Below are 17960 nucleotides of genomic sequence, written 5' to 3' on the forward strand. Positions count from 1 at the left end.
TCCAGCACAGCACACAGAACTTTCCAGGTTCCCCCAAGCAGTATTCCAAGACTAATCCAAAGAGGCCCACTCCCCCACCCCCAATCTCTACCAAGCTTCCTTTTGTGAGTATGGCTGTACATGCACATGTGGGAACCAGGTCAACTTCAGCTGTCACTCCCCAGGTGCCACCCACCCTGTCTTTGAGTCATAGCTGTAATTTGGCCTGGAGCTCACCAAGGAGGCTAGCTGGCTAGGTCCCGGGACCCACTGACCTTCTCCTAGCATTGGGATTACGTGTGTGGGCTGGCTTCTACTTTTCACTTGGACGCTGGGAATCAAACTCAAGTCCTCTGACTGAGCCTCTCCCTGGACCCTCTACCAAAGGTTTCTACAGCCGTTCAAAAGCCTATCCACGTTGCTGCTTCTTCTCAATCTCATTGTAGACTCTCCTAAGGCAAGAAGGGAGCAGCCGGAGAGAGCAACCAGAGAGAGGCTTCTGCACAAACTGGGACTTCGGTCCCTAACCTCACAAGTCCCTGTGGAAGCAGCTCTCCCCCCATTTCAGAGGTGCTATCCTGAGTCCCTTCCCTTCCACAGGCTGACTCAATTTCAGACACATGGAGAAAAGCATTCTCACACACTGATGGAGAAGCAGAATTCAAACAATAAAAACCCAGAAATGTAAGGACTGGAGGAGGCGCTGAGCCAGCTCCTGGGCTGCCCTCCTGAGAACAAGGCCTGCGGCACCACTGTCAGCTGCTGTCCCCAATCTTTCCAAGTATTTGGGATCCAATCATGTCTAATATCTTCAAAAGGATGGGATTTGCTTCTCCATCTGAGTCGTGAGGAATGGTAAGGCAGGAGCAACGCTGGAAGCAGCGGAGGCTAGGGGCTTAATGGCCTTCACGGCGCTCTCACATGCTAAGACACGGGTGTTGTTCTTCCATCCAGACAGGGAAGGCCTGCACTCAGAGAACTGTGTGAGAAAACCACAGACTGAAGATAAGAACACCTGAAGCTGCTTTTGACTACAGATGAGAACTACTACCCACAAATACAGGAGCTGCATCACAACGGGCGTCTCGTTCACTAGTAAAACCCAGTATGATGGAGCAGACCAGGGAGGCAGGATGTTCATGGAGAAGGCCATCAGTTGCTCCAAGCCTTGCCATCTTGGAAATCCAGGTACTAATAAGAACAAAAGTCTTGAGTAAGGTGTGATCATTTATTCATTCAACAAATATTTCCTAATGTTGCAGCCTGTGAGCTGCAAGCCCATGCTAATCACCTCCAATACACTTAACAATGACATTCGAGTGTGGCTTTGGTCTTCGTTCGCATCAGACAGGTTCTCAGTCTTACTGCAGCTGGCTGGGCCTGTCAAGCTGCAGTCAATAGCTCTACAGAGAAAATACAAACACCATCTGCAGATGGAAACACTTGGCCAAGGGACCGCACCATGTGGGATAGTAGAATTCTGCAGGAGGGATCCAGACAAGAAAACGGCGAGGTTCAGATGCAGCAGTCCACAGCCGGCACGGGGCACCTTTAAAGGCTTCTGGTGCTATTCACTTTGAAAGCATTAGACAGCCCTTATCTAACCATACCGTGAAATAGAAGTCCACAAAACTGGAGCTTTCAAAGCACGAGACTGAGATTCATGACAACCCAGAAACAGCAACTGACTGAAGGCCTGGGATGGAGACCAACAGAACCTAAGCAGCTCAGTGAGCAGTGTCCCAGGTGGTGGGCATGCTCAGTGCACAGGAGGCCTCAGGGAGGGGAGACAGCCGTCCTCGGCTCCTGCTGCTCCAGGGCATCTTCCTGAGGCTGGTTTCCTTCCGATGGGGCATGGGGTCTGACTCGGACCTGTAGGGTTTGAGGGAATGTGACTACTTCCAAGAAACAAGCATGTCTCTCAGATGTGCCCATGTACATAGCTGGCTGCATACTCTGGCATTAGGGAAACATTTAACAACGACATCTCACGTCAAATTCTCTTATGACAAGCAGCAAATGCACAAAAACTTCTCTAGAACCACATTCTAAGAACCCAACAGCTATAAACAGCACAGAGTCCCACACATTCAATACAACAGTATCTGACCTGGGGTTAAAGGTTTCAGGAAGCAAACCACCCCTTTTACTGAGAGACAACACCAACTGAAATTACTGTGTGTGTGTGTGTGTGTGTGTGTGTGTGTGTGCGCGCACATGCTCACACTCCCACAAATGCACAACTGAGCACAGGTGCTCCTGCTGAGCTCCACCCCCGGCCCAACGCCAGCTTTGACAATTAGGAACTCACCACTCTTGCTTCTCCTACTCGTCTTAAAATGACACCTTCTGCCAGCAAAGCCTTCCCCGTCTCCACAAACAACTTTTCTTCATCTTTCTCTCCGAGATCCTGCAGTTCCATGTACTTCTCCACAAACCTGCAATTTCCAGGCCTGTGTTGGGGCTGTGGTGATCTGCCACACAATAGCAAGCAAGCCCCCGGAGAGCTGCCTAGAGCACCCTTCACACACTCCTCAAAATGACAGCTTCGCCGGGCGGTGGTGGGGCACGCCTTTAATCCCACACTGGGAGCCGGGCGGTGGTGGCACACGCCTTTAATCCCAGCACTTGGGAGGCAGAGTCAGGTGGATCTCTGTGAATTCGAGACCAGCCTGGTCTACAAGAGCTAGTTCCAGGACAGGCTCCAAAACCACAGAGAAACCCTGTCTCGAAAAACCGAAAAAAAAAAAAAATCCCACACTGGGGAGGCAGGGGCAGGCGGATCTCTGTGAGTTCAAGGCCAGCCTGGTCTACAGAGGAGCTCCAGGGCAGCCAGGGCACAGAGAAATCCTGTCTCAAGTCTGCCACCCACCCCACAAACCAGGTGAACCCTCAGGGGAGCTTGATTTACTCAGGCCGGGGAAATACTTACCGCTGACAGGTAGATTTGAAGTTTGGGTTGAACAGGTCAAAAGCTTTGTGACCAGATCCATAAGCAGAAAAGAATTTCCTAGAAAACACAGAAACAATATGAATCTCCAATTAAAGGCTATGGGGAACGGGGCAGAAGGACCGCAGAATAACTGCTAGACCCTGAGAAGATACAGAGCCTAAACCAAAGAACAAGGCATGCATCAAGTGAGTCAAAGGAATCTCAGTGAGAACGATCACTCCCTCTCCCATCTGCCCCAACTTCCCTGCTCTCCTCTCAGGGGGCAGGCTTCTCATGTGTCGCCACGTTCAGAAAAGACCACCACAGATAACACTACAGATGCATCATTCCGTGTGTGTGTGTGTGTGTGTGTGTGTGTGCATGCGCGCGCGTGTCTGTGCCACGTGCATGCTGAGTGTTCGGGTGCACGTGGAGGACAGAGCAGGACATCAAGTGTCTTCCTCCACCAGTCTCCACTCCAGCGCTTTGAGACCAGGTCTCTCCCTGGCCTGCGAGCTCACCACTTTGGCTAGGGTGGCAGGCCAGCAGGCTGTCAAGATCTGCCCTCTAAGGCTGAGGTTATAGGCACACATAGCCAGGACCCGCTTCTCACATGGGTGTTGAAGACTCACACTCAAGTCTTCATACTTCCACAGCAAGTGTTCTTACACACTGAGCTTTCTTCAAGTCCCCAGCCACATTCTTAACCCAAAGAAGGGGTACCTATCTTCCTTCTTTTTAACTGGGGAAGCATCTATGTATCAAAAATTAATCCTTGCTGGGCCTTTGAGGTGACTCAGAAGGTAAAGGCACTTGCCGCCAAACCTAACAACCTGAGTTTGATCCCTAGAACCCACATGGTGGAAGGACAGGGCTCCTGTCAAGTTGTGCTCTGACTTCTACATGCATGCTGTAGCATGTACTCAAACATGTGCATATATACATGCACATATCCACTTTAATAAAATACAGTGAAAATTGTGCGATCAGTCAACGACTATCACCGTCTTGGTGATGTAGGTGGTGCCTGTCAGAGTGCACGAGTGGAGGTCAAAGGACAACTTGAGGGATTTTCTCCTTCCGCCACGTGGCTCTGGGGCTTGAACTCAGGTCATCAGGCCTGGCAGCAAGTGCCTGTACCCACTGAGTCCCCTTGCTGGCTCTCCAGAACATTCTGATCAGCCCCCACAGAGGCCCAGGATCATGAAGCACTCACACCTCTCACCCCATAGCTTGTGTTTTTAGAGATTATCTCAAATCAGCGCAGAGACTCTTTCTAGTCCTTCGCATCAAGACTGTTGCAGAACACCTGCGCTGCCTGGCGTAGCGCACCAGTCAGTCCATGGGATAACTCCATAAAAATGGGGGGGCAAGGGCAAGCTATTGCTATTTATATGTTAAAACAAACAAACCAAAACCAACCTTCCAAACTGCCCAAGTGCTTCTCCAAGCAGCTGTGCCAAATTTATACTCAGGCAAATTCTACAATACACAAGTGCCTGTTTTCCTGTTTCATGACCCTTGCCAAATAGATAAACTGGAAATTATAATTACAGTTTCAGTACCACCAACCGTCCCCCCAAAAAGAAACAGAATGCCATTAGACATCTTTTTAAGCCTGACAGCAAACTGGATTCCTTTCCTGTAGACCATTCACGCTCTTTGTCCATTTTCCCAGGTAGTGCTTGCTATGAACTAAGAATTCCTCCGTGGAAAGCCCAAGGTGCAAAAAAGTAAAGCTAGGAACTCTAGGAGTTCATCAGGTCACAAGTACAGCCCTTAAATAAAACAACATTGGTGTCCTTAGGGAAAGACAGAAGACATGCTTCCTTTCTGATCTCTCCCAAGTAAAGACACAGTAAGAAGACAGCACTCTCAGAGGTGGGAGATATCTCTAAGTCCAAAGCCAGCTTCATCTACCCAGCAAGTCCCACCCACTCTGGAATCAGAGTGAGTCTCTAAACCAAACAACCAAATGGATCCGTGGTGGCTCAAGGGCCAAGTGCTTGCCCAGTGTGTACGGGAATCTGAGTTCACCTCCTAGGACAGCAAAGCACAAAGAGGCCACAATAAGTGAAGCAAAAAAGTCGCCTGACAAGTACATGCAGCAAATCCGCGCAGAAATGTTTGGAAAGTCTCAGGGAGCAAGAACACGCTTGTCCTGCCACCTCAGGAAGAGCCACACAGAGCAGAGAGTGGTAGCTCATGTCTGTAATCCCAGCACTCTGGAGGCTGACGTAAGAAGCTACAGAAAACTGACTTCAACTCGCCCTCCACTGGAGTAAGACTGTCTCAAAACACAAAACAAAAACTAGTTAACTCTTAACCTCTCCATCTTCCTTTTCAACGTCTTCTCCACCATGAAGTCATTAGCGTTTCATCACCAGAGAGCTATGAACAGCCAGGCCGTGAACCGGACTGCGCACGAGAAGATGGCAGCGAGCAGGACAGTCTCTTTGTCTAGGATGAGGGTCAGAGAGACAGAACTAGTGACTAAAGAACCCACAGCCTCACACATGCGAGGCGAGCACTCTATCACTGCGATACAGCCCCTGCTCATCTGAACAGAGTTTCACTGTGTAGCTCAGGCTAACCTCAAACTCTTGATGCACCTGCCTCACCTGCCAGGTGCTGGGATTATACACGGAAGCCACCATGCCCTTAGGCAGTGACATCTGAATTGCTCTTTATTATTTAAGAGAAAAAGATGTTTAAGGACATTAGAAGACCATTTTCCAACACTATTTAGGTTAGAAGGAGTAGAAAGCAAAGTAAAGAACACATTTTCATGTGTGTCAACAACACCTGATTAGGACTTTAAAGGTAACTCAGAAAATAGGGCTGGCCTGGGACCGGCGAGACGGCTCAGTGAGTAAGAAGGGTTTGCCTGGTGACAAGAATTCGATCCTTGGAACTCACACAGTAAAAGGAGAAAACCAACCACCACAAGTTGTCCAGACCCTACATGTATGCTCACAAACATGTGCACAAGTGCACACACACTAAATAGACAAATAATGTAGTAAATTATATATATATACATACATATATATATATATATATATATATATATATATATATATATCAGCAACAATAACAACAACAAAAAACCTCAGATGTGGTATTCTATACTTGGGATCCCAGAAGTCAGGAGGTAGAGGCAGAAAGACCCCAAGTTCAACATCATCCTGGGTTTAAAATAAACATTAAGATAGTTGAACTTACAGAAAAAGACCTTCCCAAACACTCTAACCATAAAGGTAAACAGGCCAACACAAACAAAACTGGTAGATGTGACTATATTGTATATCCTAGTGCCTAACACATGTAGAACAAGGTTTGACAGGGAAAAAACGGAAAACTTGTAAAATGAAATAAGCAACTTCTATACACTAAGAAAGGCATTACGGTGCTAGAGATGGCTCAACAGTTAAGAGCACTGAACACACATGGTACTCAGATAAACATTCAGGCAAAATTCCCATTCACATCAAATTTTTTTTTTAAAGATTTATTATGTATTCAGTGTTCTGCCTGCATGTTATCCTTGCAGGTTAGAAGAGGGCACCAGATCTCATTACAGATGGTTGTAAGCACATGTGGTTGCTGGGAATTGAACTCAGGACCTTTGGAAGAGCAGGCAATGCTCTTAACCTCTGAGCCATCTCTCCAGCCCCCTCACATCAAATTTTTTAAAAAAATCTTTATTTAAAACAAACAAAAAAACCTACAAAACCTCTGGCCTCCAGGGGGCACCTGCACTCACAGACATGTAACTAAAAATAAAAATAAATCTTAAAAGCAAAAAAATATCCAGAGGCAAAGGCAGTTGGATCTCTGAGTTCAAGGCCAGCCTGATCTATAAAGCAAGTTCCCAGGACAGCCAGGGCTACACAGAGAAACGCTGTCTCGAAAAACTGAAGGAAAAAAAGTGTAAAGAGCATCTCCCCTCACCTTCACAGCTCTGATATACTCGTGCCCTGTCTTATGGTGTGAACAGGATGCCGGGGACAGTGCTTCCAACGTGACAAACCTAAGTTCCAGGAGCTGCCTTCAAACCACTACCTCAAAAGACAGGGTGATGGGGGATCTGTTCTTTCTTCTTTGTGCTTCCCCTTTGTTTCTCAGTTTTCTATGATGAATATGTATTAATACACCAGACATGGCGATACATGCCTATAATACATATATAATACATGCAGAGGCCGGAAGATCCCGTTTCAAGAGAGAAAAAAGAAGAAATAGATGCTAAAGAAATAAAGTACCCAAGCACTTTCTTCAAATTTCTGGGGATGATTACTTTAAGTGCGTTGCAGTCCTAAGCATCCTTTCCTGTGTGGCTTCAGTGATTGCTAGATATTAAATCTACAGACCATATTCCTCTGATTTCCACTTCCAAAGAAGCAAATGTGGTGGCCAACTGAAGCTTGGTGTCAGATGTTATTTCCCAGCTCTGCCACCTCCCTGTGCAGCCTTGGGCCTCACAGTACTCTTGAATAAAACAGAGGAATGAGAACCGCCTGCCAACAGGGTTAAAGTCTATGAGCTGATGTCTGTGAAGGGTGTATCATGGTACCTCACACAAAAAAAGACCGCCAGTAAACAGACAACTTTAGCTGCAATGTTCTGTCAGTTTGGGGGCTCCAGATTCCACTTCTTAGAACTTCTGTTTCTGCTGGGCAATGGTGGGGCACTTAGGAGGCAGAGGCAGGTGGATCTCTGAGTTAAGGCCAGCATGATCTACAGAGTGAGTCCCAGGACAGCCAAGGCTACACAGGGAAACCCTGTCTCAAGCAAACGAGCCAACCAACAAACACTTGCTTCCTCTCACCACAGAGGAGGCGTGAGATGCCATTGTCTTCCTTGCTATACAGGACCAACCCCACAGAGCAAGCCCCTGTCAGCTGTTAGCAGACTTGGACAAAAACCTTCCTTTCTGAAGGTCGGGTGCACAGCGCGAACTACGGGGATAGCCACTCACGCTCGAATCTGATCCTCGCGGTAAAAGATGTCCTGGATGCTAGCTTTGGCTTTGCCATATCGCAAACGGGGTCTTCGGAAGACAGGTTCTCTGAGCGGCGGAAAAGCCTTATATATGTCATACCACAGAGGTTTCTCCTTTAGCACTCCAGCACGCATCAGATCCCTCGTCCTTAAAGAGAGAACAGAACCAGGGTCAGTCAATTACAACAGCCTGCCAAAGTCCCTGAACCAACTTAGGGCAGCCAGAGCAGAGTAGCTCAGGTGAGCTGAGCAGGGCTTCCCACCTAAAGGAGACATGGCCACATCCCACAGCCACCTAGCAAGGATAAAGTGTTAAGTCCTGTTGTTTACGTCTCACGTAGCCTAGGATAGCCTTAAACTTTGTGTGCAGTTGAGGATAACCTTGAACTTAGTGCCTCCCTGGATTTCTCCAGGGAGAGGATTACAGAGTGTCCATGCCAGGCTGTCTTTTTGTTTTGACAAAAGTTCGCCAATAGCCTGACTGACCTGAACTTCGCTACGTAGCCCAGGCTGGCCTCGGTCTTGTGGCGATCGTCCTGTCTCTCGCCTCCCGAGTGCTCAGAGTACCGGTATGGGCCACCACACTCAACTTGAAGCCTCTCCATCTTCTTGCACACATCCCGCTCCCAGCCCGTCCACCGTCCCATGGTGGAAACGCAAAGACCGTCCAGTCAAGCCCTTCAGCCTCTTCTTTATCTAGACGCCTTCCCCGAAGTGGGGTGGCGAAAACACAACCTTGAAAGTGACAGATCAGAACCCCAAGAGGACATCGACAAACATTCCGAGCCAGGAGGGAGCACGAGGGCCTCTCCGGGCTCGGACACCCGCAACCGCGTCCCGTTCCGGTCACACCAAGTGGGTCGTGACCTGCTGGGAACCCTGCTCACACCCGACTCGGAGCACGCACCGGGTAAACACGCTCCCGATCGTCTCCAGCCGGCTCCCCGCCATAGCTACTTAGGGCAGAAAGCCGCCAGCTGTTACCGGAAGCGGAAGCGGCCACAGCAAGCGAAGGGGGAAACAAGCTGCGGACCGAACCGTGGATCACAGTCCCGCCTTAGCGGACCCAGAGGGCGGAGCCAGACAGAAGCAAACGACGGGCTGAGCGGGAGCGCTCGGTTACTCGTGCCGGGCGGGGGGGGGGGGCTCAGACAGGAGCAATCGATAACCGAACAGAAAGGGCGGGAGTGCGCCAAAGCTACGCAGGAGTAGTAAATGACTGGTCCAGGGCTAAGATTGAGTGTGGCACTTGCTTTCTTCTTTCGGACTGTAGGAAGCTTCCTCCTCTCCGGCAGATCGGGCAGTGTGGAGCAACACAGTGGGGCTCGCGGAGATGAGGCACACCCTGCAGTCGGGACAGCCAGCCAATCTTGACATTTGAGGTCATCAGCTCCAGGCTCGATTAGGCCTAATCTTGGCCAGTAAGGCTACGCAGAAGGAAACTAAGGGAGAGGCGAAGTCACTTTCCCAGGAAACACGAGCGTCCAGGTCTCCTTCCTTCAGCGGGGCTCGCTGGAGCATCCTGCTTTCACACTCAGCGAAAAGCTGCCTGCAAGCAGCGTTTCCTCCGCTGGAGGCATCCCTCGCCCGCCGGCTAGCTCTGGAGTTCAAAAATTGGAAAGCGTTCGGAACTAACGCATTCGGAGGAGGAAGCTAAAAAACCTGGGGGAAAATAAGCTGTCAGTGTTCAGCTGTTCAAAATATGGATTTGGAGGGATGGATGCCTTAGATCAGGAAAAGCACTCCGTAGAAACTGAGGCATTTCCAAAGTGTTTGTGTAGGGTCATCATTGCTGATTGTAATGACAAGATTAAAAATAAAAACTCCATCGAGCTGGAGAGAGAGTTCAACAGTTAAGAGCACTGGCTGCTCTTCCAGAGAACCTAGATTCAAGTTCCAGCTCTCACACAGTGCCTCATAACCACCGGTAACTCCACTCCAGTTCCGGGGAATTCAATGCCCTCTTCTGACCTTTGCAGGCACCAGGCACAGACAAACATGCAGGCAAAATGTTCATACACATATAATTAATTAATTAATTAAAATTCGTCAAATGACCTGTCCGTGGCAGTGCACGTCTTTAACCCCAGAACTTGAGATGCAGAGGATCTCTGTGAGTTCGAGGTCAGCCTGGTCTACATAGTGGGTTCCAGGACAGCTAGAGTTGTGTAGAGAGACACAAAACAAACAAACAAACAAAAAAGTGGCTGGAAAATTAGAGTTCATGCGTTCTATGAAACCTTATGCAGCTATTAAAATTAACAAACTAGGTCCGTCTGTATTTACCTAGATTTGTGTCCTTGGCTTGCGATCAAATGAAAAAAAAAACCTGCATCTCGTGAGTGGAATTCCATCCTGTAAGAGTGGAAAAAGAAAACATCCATCCACAGGTGCCAATGTTTATAGGAGGATAAAATCTGTGCCAAAGAAAACCAGACTTCAGTTATCCCCCAGCACAAAAATGCAAGGGTGAATTCAGAGGTGTTTTTCCTCTTTACTTTGCCTTGTAAAGAGTCTGTATTCATATGTAAACTTTTTGACCCAAAGAATGTTTTGAGTCACACACTAGGTCTCCAAGGAGCCCATCAGCTTTCTTTGTCCTTTGGAAAAAGTGTGAGGTCATCTCGAATTCCTCCCACTCCAAGGGAGGTCCCAGGAGGGAAGGCAGGGAAAGTTTTCATTATCTCACAGATAACTCCGCCTACCCACAGCGTAGCTATTATCACCCTCATTAAGGATGAGAAAGCAAAGCCGCAGGAACTAAGTACCTTTGTCTGATCCACCCCTGACTGAACGGTGCTCCAGCCCAACCTGGGCACTTTCTCGTACCGCACAGTGCTACCTTATCTAGCCTAATGCTGGAGACTGGCGACCTCAGACTTTACCAAAACTGGCCTTGGCAGCAGGAGCTGCAGTGGCCTGAGGCCTGAGCTGAGAGGTGGGCATCACTGCTGCCTCCAGACTCTGGACCAGGGGCTGGAGTGGTGGCAGATCAGTTAAGTGCTTAGAGGGTACCTGAGTTCCCAGTATCACAACAGCCTGTAACTCCACTCCAGGGAGACCTGATGGCCCTGAAGTTTGCGGGCACCAGCCTGCATCTGTACTTCACACACACACACACACACACGAGAGAGAGAGAGAGAGAGAGAGAGAGAGAGAGAGAGAGAGAGAGAGAGAGAGAGAGAGTTTTTAAAATAAAATAATTCTTAAGAAAGAAGAAAAGATGTGTGCCTGCAAGTCCACTACCTATAAACCAGGACACTATACTCTGTATTTAACCTAAAAAGCAAAAGGACAGACTCTGGCCCCTGGGCCAGCTGTGAAGGGTTCCTAGGTCCTAGTCCCTAAGATCTAGGGGAGTCACCATCTCTGGAGAGTAAACATGCTCCTAGCTAAATATAACTCTCCCAGTCCTCAGCAACGTTCTAATTCTGTCTGCGTCAGAGCTATCTGCCGGCCTAGTCTACAGACACGCTTCCCTTCTCCCTCCGAGGCCTACCCCTGTAAGCTCGGACAGTCTAAGCTGCAAAAGAATAAGAGAGGTTCATTCTGAGTTCATGGAGGAAAGCCAAAGACATAAATTCTCAATTCAGAAGAAATTACAACATGGAGGGTTTTCTCCGTGGGTTATCCTAGGGTGATCCATCCGGAACTTCTGAAATTTCTCTTCCTATTGTCACATTTAATCCACCCAGAATATTGGTGGGCAAAGAGGAACACTTGGGGGTGCGGGGACATGGCTGATCAGAACCCCACACCCAAGACGCATTCGCTCATAACACAGGATGCAGATGTTGGGTAGCTGGGGACAGAAAGAATGGACAGTGGGGGCTGTATGTCTTCTAGAGTCAGTTGAAAGGGACGATAGGATACACAGTGAGTGCTGGTCAGCAACAGTCCCGTGGTGGTCATAGTGCCACGGTTGTGATGGCCACCGGGAGTGTGGCCTTTGATGGCATTCCACAGATCACCTTATAGGAGGAGGGAAGCCAAGAGTCCCGTGTGCAAGTAGTCTACCATCGAGTTACACTCCCAGCCCTCTTCTCACTTTTCATTTTTTTTTTTTTTTTTTTTTTTTGGTTTTTTGAGACAGGGTTTCTCTGTGGCTTTGGAGCCTGTCCTGGAACTAACTCTGTAGACCAGGCTGGTCTCGAACTCACAGAGATCCACCTGCCTCTGCCTCCCGAGTGCTGGGATTAAAGGCGTGCGCCACCATGGCCTGGCTCACTTTTCATTTTTTTAAATATTTATTTATTTACTTATTATGTATACAATATTCTGTCTGTGTGTATGCCTGCAGGCCAGAAGAGGGCACCAGACCTCATTACAGATGGTTGTGAGCCACCATGTGGTTGCCAGGAATTGAACTCAGGACCTTTGGAAGAGCAGGCAATGCTCTTAACCGCTGAGCCATCTCTCCAGCCCCCCCCCTCACTTTTCATTTGAGACAAGATCTCACTAAGTTGCCCAGGATACCCTTGAACCTGTGATCCTTCTGCCTTAGCCTTACAGTAGCTGGGACTACAGGCCTGTGCCAGACCCGGAATTGGTTTGGTTTTCTCCATTCTATCCACTAGCACTTAAACACAAGCTCTTGCCTGACTCTACCAGAACAGTCTGTGTTCTAATGAACCATCACTTTAGCCCATTGTTTGCTGATGTTTGTTTCTAGACAGGGTACCACTAAGTAGCCTGCCTGGCCTGGAACTTGCTGTGTAGACAATGCTGACCTTGAAATACAGAAATCTACCTGCATCTGCCTCTCAAATGCTGGCATTAAAGGCACATGCCACCGTGCCCAGATCGTGGTGGTGGGTTATTGAGATGGGCTATCTGTCTATGGAGACAGCTAAGTTGATAGAGTGATTGCGTAGTGCATACAAAACCCAGGATCAAATAAGATAAAATATGATGATCCATATGTGCCATCCCAGGTCTCCAGGGGCAGAAGCAAGAGAATCCGAAGTTGAAGGACATCCTCCTCAACAAAGCAACTTGGAAGCCAAGCTAGGCTTTGTAAGTCCCTATCTTGCAGTTAGGAGGGGACAATCTCACTAGAAAGCCTTATGCACAGAGTGACTTTAAACTCAATCTATAGGCCAGACTATGCTCAATCTCTCTGCAATTCTCTGGCTCGGTCTCCTCAGTAGTGGGTATTACAGGCACATACCATCATGTTGGTTGGGCTGGGCTGTAGTGTGGTTCTTTGCCTTGTATCTTTATAGATATCTGCTTTCTCCTTTCGTCTTCACATAGTCTGTGAACAAAGATATGTGTGTGGTTTTTGTTTGGTTGGTTTTGATTTTTTTGAGATGGGGTTTCTCTGTGTAACAGTCCTAGCTATCCTGGAACTCACTCTGTAGACCAGGCTGGCCTCGAACTCACAGAGATCCGCCTGCTTCTGCCTCCCAAATGCTGGGATTAAAGGCGTGCATCACCACTGCCTGGCTGATATGTGTGTTGTAATCTCAAATGAGGACACCAGTTATACTGGATTAAGATCCACACTTATGTATTCATTTCAACTCAATTGCTGCTTTAAAGACTGTCTCCTAATGCAGTCACATTCTCATGGATTTAGGGTTAGAATTTCGGCATATGAAATGAGGGAGGGGTAGTTCAGACCATAACACTAGAGAGTACGAGCTGAACACATTTGGCAGCGGGTCCATATCCACCCTCTGCCCCTCTTCACCTTGCCCTACACTGCAGGAACCCGACTTCTATGAACTGCATGCACCAGCCCCTTGCTCTCTGCTTCCAGCTAGATTCTGGTTGATTCTGAAGTGAGAGGAATTGGCAGGAAGTAGAAGGAAGGAGAAAAGTGGAGCTGGACTTTGTCCCACTTCCTCCTCCCTCCCCTCACACTCCAAGAACATAGGTCACAGCCTGCCCCGAGCCACTCTACACAACTGTCCCTCAGACCTAGTTCAGCTTGTTGAACTGTGCTCTTGTCATTAGCCTTGGGGTCTATAAACCTATCCCAGCTGGTTTCCTTATGTTCTACCAACATCTTTGTAAATAGCACCTTTGTTTAAGAAGTGCACGGGAGTTGGGAGGTGGGGACACACACCTTTAATCCCAGAATTTGGGAGCCAGAGGCAGGTGGATCTCCATGAGTTCAAGGTCAGCCTGATCTACAAAGAGAGTTCCAGAACAGCTAGGAGTGTTACACAGGGAAACCATGTCTCAAAAAAAAAAAAAAAAAAAAAAAAAAAAAAAAAAAAAGAAAGCACACGGGATTTTGTCAGACAAAAAGAACATTGAAGATGCCAGCCATTTGGTGAAATCATGAGAACTGGTAGCATCATGTGCTGGAAATCTGAGATCAAGGAACAAATAGGTAATTGCTTCATTTGAATAGTTTAAAACTCATGAGGGGTGCACATGCCCGAGGACAACCTGTACAAGTTGTTTCTCCGCTTTCACCGTGAAGTTGCCAAAGACTGAACTCAGGTGCCCCAGCTTGACGTCAAATGCCCTTACCTTCTGAACAATCTCCTTAGCTCCAGAAATTGCTTTAAATGGGAGGAAAGAAATAGTACGTATTCCATACACAGCATATGAATTATATGCCAGGAGGTGGTGGTGCACACCTTTAATCTCAGCACTCAGGAGGCAGAGGCAGGCCGATCTCCATGAGTTCGAGGTCAGCCTGGTTTACAGAATGAGTTCTAGGACAGTCAGGGCTACACAGAGAAACCCTGCCTCAAAAACAACCAAATGAGGGGGCTGGAGAGATGGCTCAGCCATTAAGAGCATTGCCTGCTCTTCCAAAGGTCCTGAGTTCAATTCCCAGCAACCACATGGTGGCTTACAACCATCTGAAATGAGATCTGGTGCCCTCTTCTGGCCTGCAGGCAGACACACAGACAGAACACTGTATACATAATAAATAAATAAATAAATATTTTAAAAAAAACAACCAAATGAACAACAACAACAACAAATTATAGGGCTGCACAGTTGGTCTACATAGTGTGCTCCAGGCCAGCTTAGACTACATTAAAGAGACCTTGCCTTAAAGACACACACACACACACACACAGGCGTGTGTGAACTAAATGGGTCCAGGGCAAGGAGGGTGCAAGGCAGGGAAGGGAGGATGCACTGCTTTTCTCTTCTCCAGGATATCAGGTTCTGCCTTCCTGTCTAGCTGAGCATGCGCCTCAGGACACCCATACCTTCAGCCCCCACGGTACACATGGAGTGCATGTCCCAACCTAGACTTATCCTCCCAACTCTGTTTACTTTTCTGAGTAGATCTCACTGGGCTTCTTTCAGGGCAAGAACTGGGCCTGTCTCTGCCCACACCCAGCCTGGTACCATTGGTTCTTAGCGAGTTGTCTAGTGAACAGCATGGATGAATAATGTCAAGTTAGGACAAAGAAGGTTGTAGTGACCATGGGCCACTTGTAACTGCCTGCACACATCTGACCATACCACCTGAGTCCGGCTTCCCTCTGAGGTCTTTCTAGGACACACTGTGTGGAAAGATTCTCCTACCCCACCATGCATGAAGTGTGTCTTGTCCTTTCTACCTCTGGCTGTCCATTGCCTCCGTGGGACTTCTTTATAATCTTCTGGGGCTTCAACTGTCTCCTGCAAAATGGAACCAACCATAAGATTCAACAGAAAGCCTTTTCTTGGAGTGGTGACGCACACACGGAATCTCAGCACTCGGGAGGTGGAGGCAGGAGGATCTCAAGTTCAGGCTAGTCCGGGCTACACAGTGAGATCCTGTCTCAGGTGGGGGTAGGGCAGAAGCAGCCTTGTGAAGAGCTGGTTAGTGTGTTAGCACTGCACAGCGGTTGTGCAGCAGACAAAGATTTCTGAGGACTCCACACTTAGGAGCAAAGCGTTCCACAGCTAAATCACACCTCACAATTCACAAGACAGCATCACAAGCTGCCCGGCTTCCTCCCACTAACAGGTGGCTGCCCTGGAGGAGGCTCCAGCACAAAGGAGAGACCAACACTTTGTGCCCATAACGGCCCTGGAGGTCTGCGTGACTTTGGCTCTTTTCCACAGCCAAGGGCACAGGAATGAGCAGCTGCCTGCTGGAGTGTTTGCTGATTAGACTCATTCTAAGGGGATTCCTGGCTCACCAGCTAACCGAGGATGAGGTATTTCAGGGCTTGTGTATCTGGGGGTAAAGCTCCTAGCGACTTTGAGAAAGGCAGGTTATGATTAGGTTGGTCTGGAGTTGGGGCCCTGAGCTGCATTGCTAACAAGTCTGCAAATAGGGTAAACAGCTTTCTCAAGTTTTCAATGAAAGTTTGCATGGACGTCCTTAGTTCTAGCTTTCAGAGTTTTGCATCCAGGCCACGCTTTGAAAGAGAAAGCAGGCTCGTGCACTGTTCATGTTGAGTTTCACAACCGCTCACACTGGACTCCGTGGACCAATCCTCTTGACATGATCTTTTTTCTTTAATCAGTGATCCTGAGAGCTGGGATCTAGTACAGTGGCAAAACACTTGCCTAGTATATGTGAGGCCCCGAGTTTCATCCCCAGCCATACAGTAAGATAAATAAACAGAATTTTTAAATAAAAAGAATAGTGATTCTTTGTTCTCTAGAAATGATACCTGTTATGTGTGGTAGGGCATGGCTTTAGACCAAACACTTGGGAGGCTGAGGCAGGCAGATCTCTGTGAGTTTGAGGCCAGCCTGGTTTACAGAGTTCGAGGTCAGCCAGAGCTACATAGTGAGATCCTCTTTCAAACAAAATCAAACAAAAAATAATCCAGAAGTGACACCTGTAGGCAGGCTGTGCTCCACTCCCAGGCGGAGTAGGGCTTGGGTTTTGTTTATTTTGCTTTTTGTTTTTTGGTTTTTTTTTTTGAGACAGGATTTCTCTGTGAAGCCCTGGCCGTCCTAGAACTCACTCTATAGACCAGGCTGGCCTCGAACTCACAGGGATTCCCCTGCCTCTGCTGGGATTAAAAGTATGAGCCACCACACCCAGCCAGAGTAGGGGTCCTGAAGCTTATATAGATTTAGTGACGTTTTAAATATTAAGAAAAATCTTTGTTTTGCAAATTTCCCCAATTGGAGCAGGAAGAACAAACTCCTGGTGGTATATATAGCTTGAAGCCTAAGGTGCACTCTTGGTCTCCTACAAAAATGATAATTCATCTGTCTGTGGTCAGTGACTGTCACTTCTGCAGAATGACCGCCTGGTGGCAGTAGGTTTACACAGACCCTTTTCATCTACTCACAACTCCAGAAAGTCACAGTTTTCCTCTAGCTGGCCCAGACCAACCCAACACATAAATCTGTGCTGTGATAAGGGACATAGGACTCTGTGAGCTTCTCTCTCAGGCTGCAGACGCTAGGAGATTGTTTTTAAATCTAGATAAAGAATGTTAATGGTGTGGGTGGTGGTGGTTTACATCTTTAATCCCAGTACTCCAGAGGCAGAGGCAGGTGGATCTCTGAGTTTGAGGCCAGGCTGGTCTACAGAGTGAGTGCCAGGACAGGCTCTAAAGCTATGCAGAGAAACCCTGTCTCAAAAAACCAAATAACTAAATAACTAAAAAACGAAATAAATACAAATTTAAAGAATGTTAATGGGGGGAGTTCCGGACAGGCTGCTGGATCCCAGCTATCCCTGGGAGGTGTTGCTGAGCAGGTAGGCTCTTCCTGTTCTTCACAAGGTTGTATCCACGTGGGGAGACTGGATTTTATCACCTGTCCTCTGTAGTGATATTGTTTCTGTTTTAACAAATAAAGCTTGCCTGAAGATCAGAGTGCAGAGCTAAGCCACGAGTGGCCAGGAGTGGTGGCGCACATCTTTAATCCCAGAATTCTGGAGGCAGAGGCAGAGGCAGAGGCAGAGGCAGAAGGATCTCTGTTAGTTCAAGGCCATTCTGGGCTTCACAAGATTGAACCTGTCTAAAAGAGAAACGGGGCTCCCAAGTGCTGGGATCCCATGCCTTTAATCCTAGCACTATGGAGGTGGGGAGAGAGGAGTGGTATGGTTGGGTGGAGAGAGGAGTATAAGGCAGAAGGAGACAGGAGCTCAGTGAAGTCTGAAGTTTGG

The 17960-nt window shown here is 48.0% G+C and overlaps 1 protein-coding gene across 2 annotated transcripts; it reads right to left on the reverse strand.

Annotated features, from left to right (window-relative positions):
• Positions 1–1193: 1193 nt before the first annotated feature.
• On the reverse strand, positions 1194–8988 carry Mrps23 (mitochondrial ribosomal protein S23). 2 transcript variants are annotated; one of them, XM_075991157.1, is made up of 5 exons: positions 8823–8988; positions 7893–8063; positions 2912–2989; positions 2291–2417; positions 1194–1851 (listed from the first exon to the last, which is right to left on the reverse strand). In XM_075991157.1, the coding sequence occupies exons 1-5, from the start codon at positions 8864–8866 to the stop codon at positions 1756–1758; spliced, it is 516 nt and encodes a 171-aa protein (XP_075847272.1). In that variant the 5' UTR covers positions 8867–8988; the 3' UTR covers positions 1194–1755. The 2 variants fall into 2 exon arrangements, with proteins under 2 accessions (XP_075847272.1, XP_075847271.1); XM_075991156.1 differs by lacking the exon at positions 8823–8988 and adding an exon at positions 8402–8645 and having other exon boundaries at positions 1613–1851.
• Positions 8989–17960: the final 8972 nt, after the last annotated feature.

Source organism: Microtus pennsylvanicus, chromosome 11 (assembly GCF_037038515.1).
Source record: "Microtus pennsylvanicus isolate mMicPen1 chromosome 11, mMicPen1.hap1, whole genome shotgun sequence".
In the NCBI taxonomy this organism is placed as follows: domain Eukaryota; kingdom Metazoa; phylum Chordata; class Mammalia; order Rodentia; family Cricetidae; genus Microtus; species Microtus pennsylvanicus.

Bases quoted from the DNA above. Each gene is read 5' to 3' on its own strand.
- Mrps23 (XM_075991156.1), bottom strand. From the start codon at position 8,562: ATGGGACGGTGGACGGGCTGGGAGCGGGATGTGTGCAAGAAGATGGAG. The intron at 2,990-7,892 runs GTGAGTGGCTAT...TGTGTTTTCTAG, and splicing joins CGCGAGGATCAGATTCGAGC to GAAATTCTTTTCTGCTTATG. The intron at 2,418-2,911 runs GTAAGTATTTCC...TGGAAATTGCAG, and splicing joins TTCAAATCTACCTGTCAGCG to GTTTGTGGAGAAGTACATGG.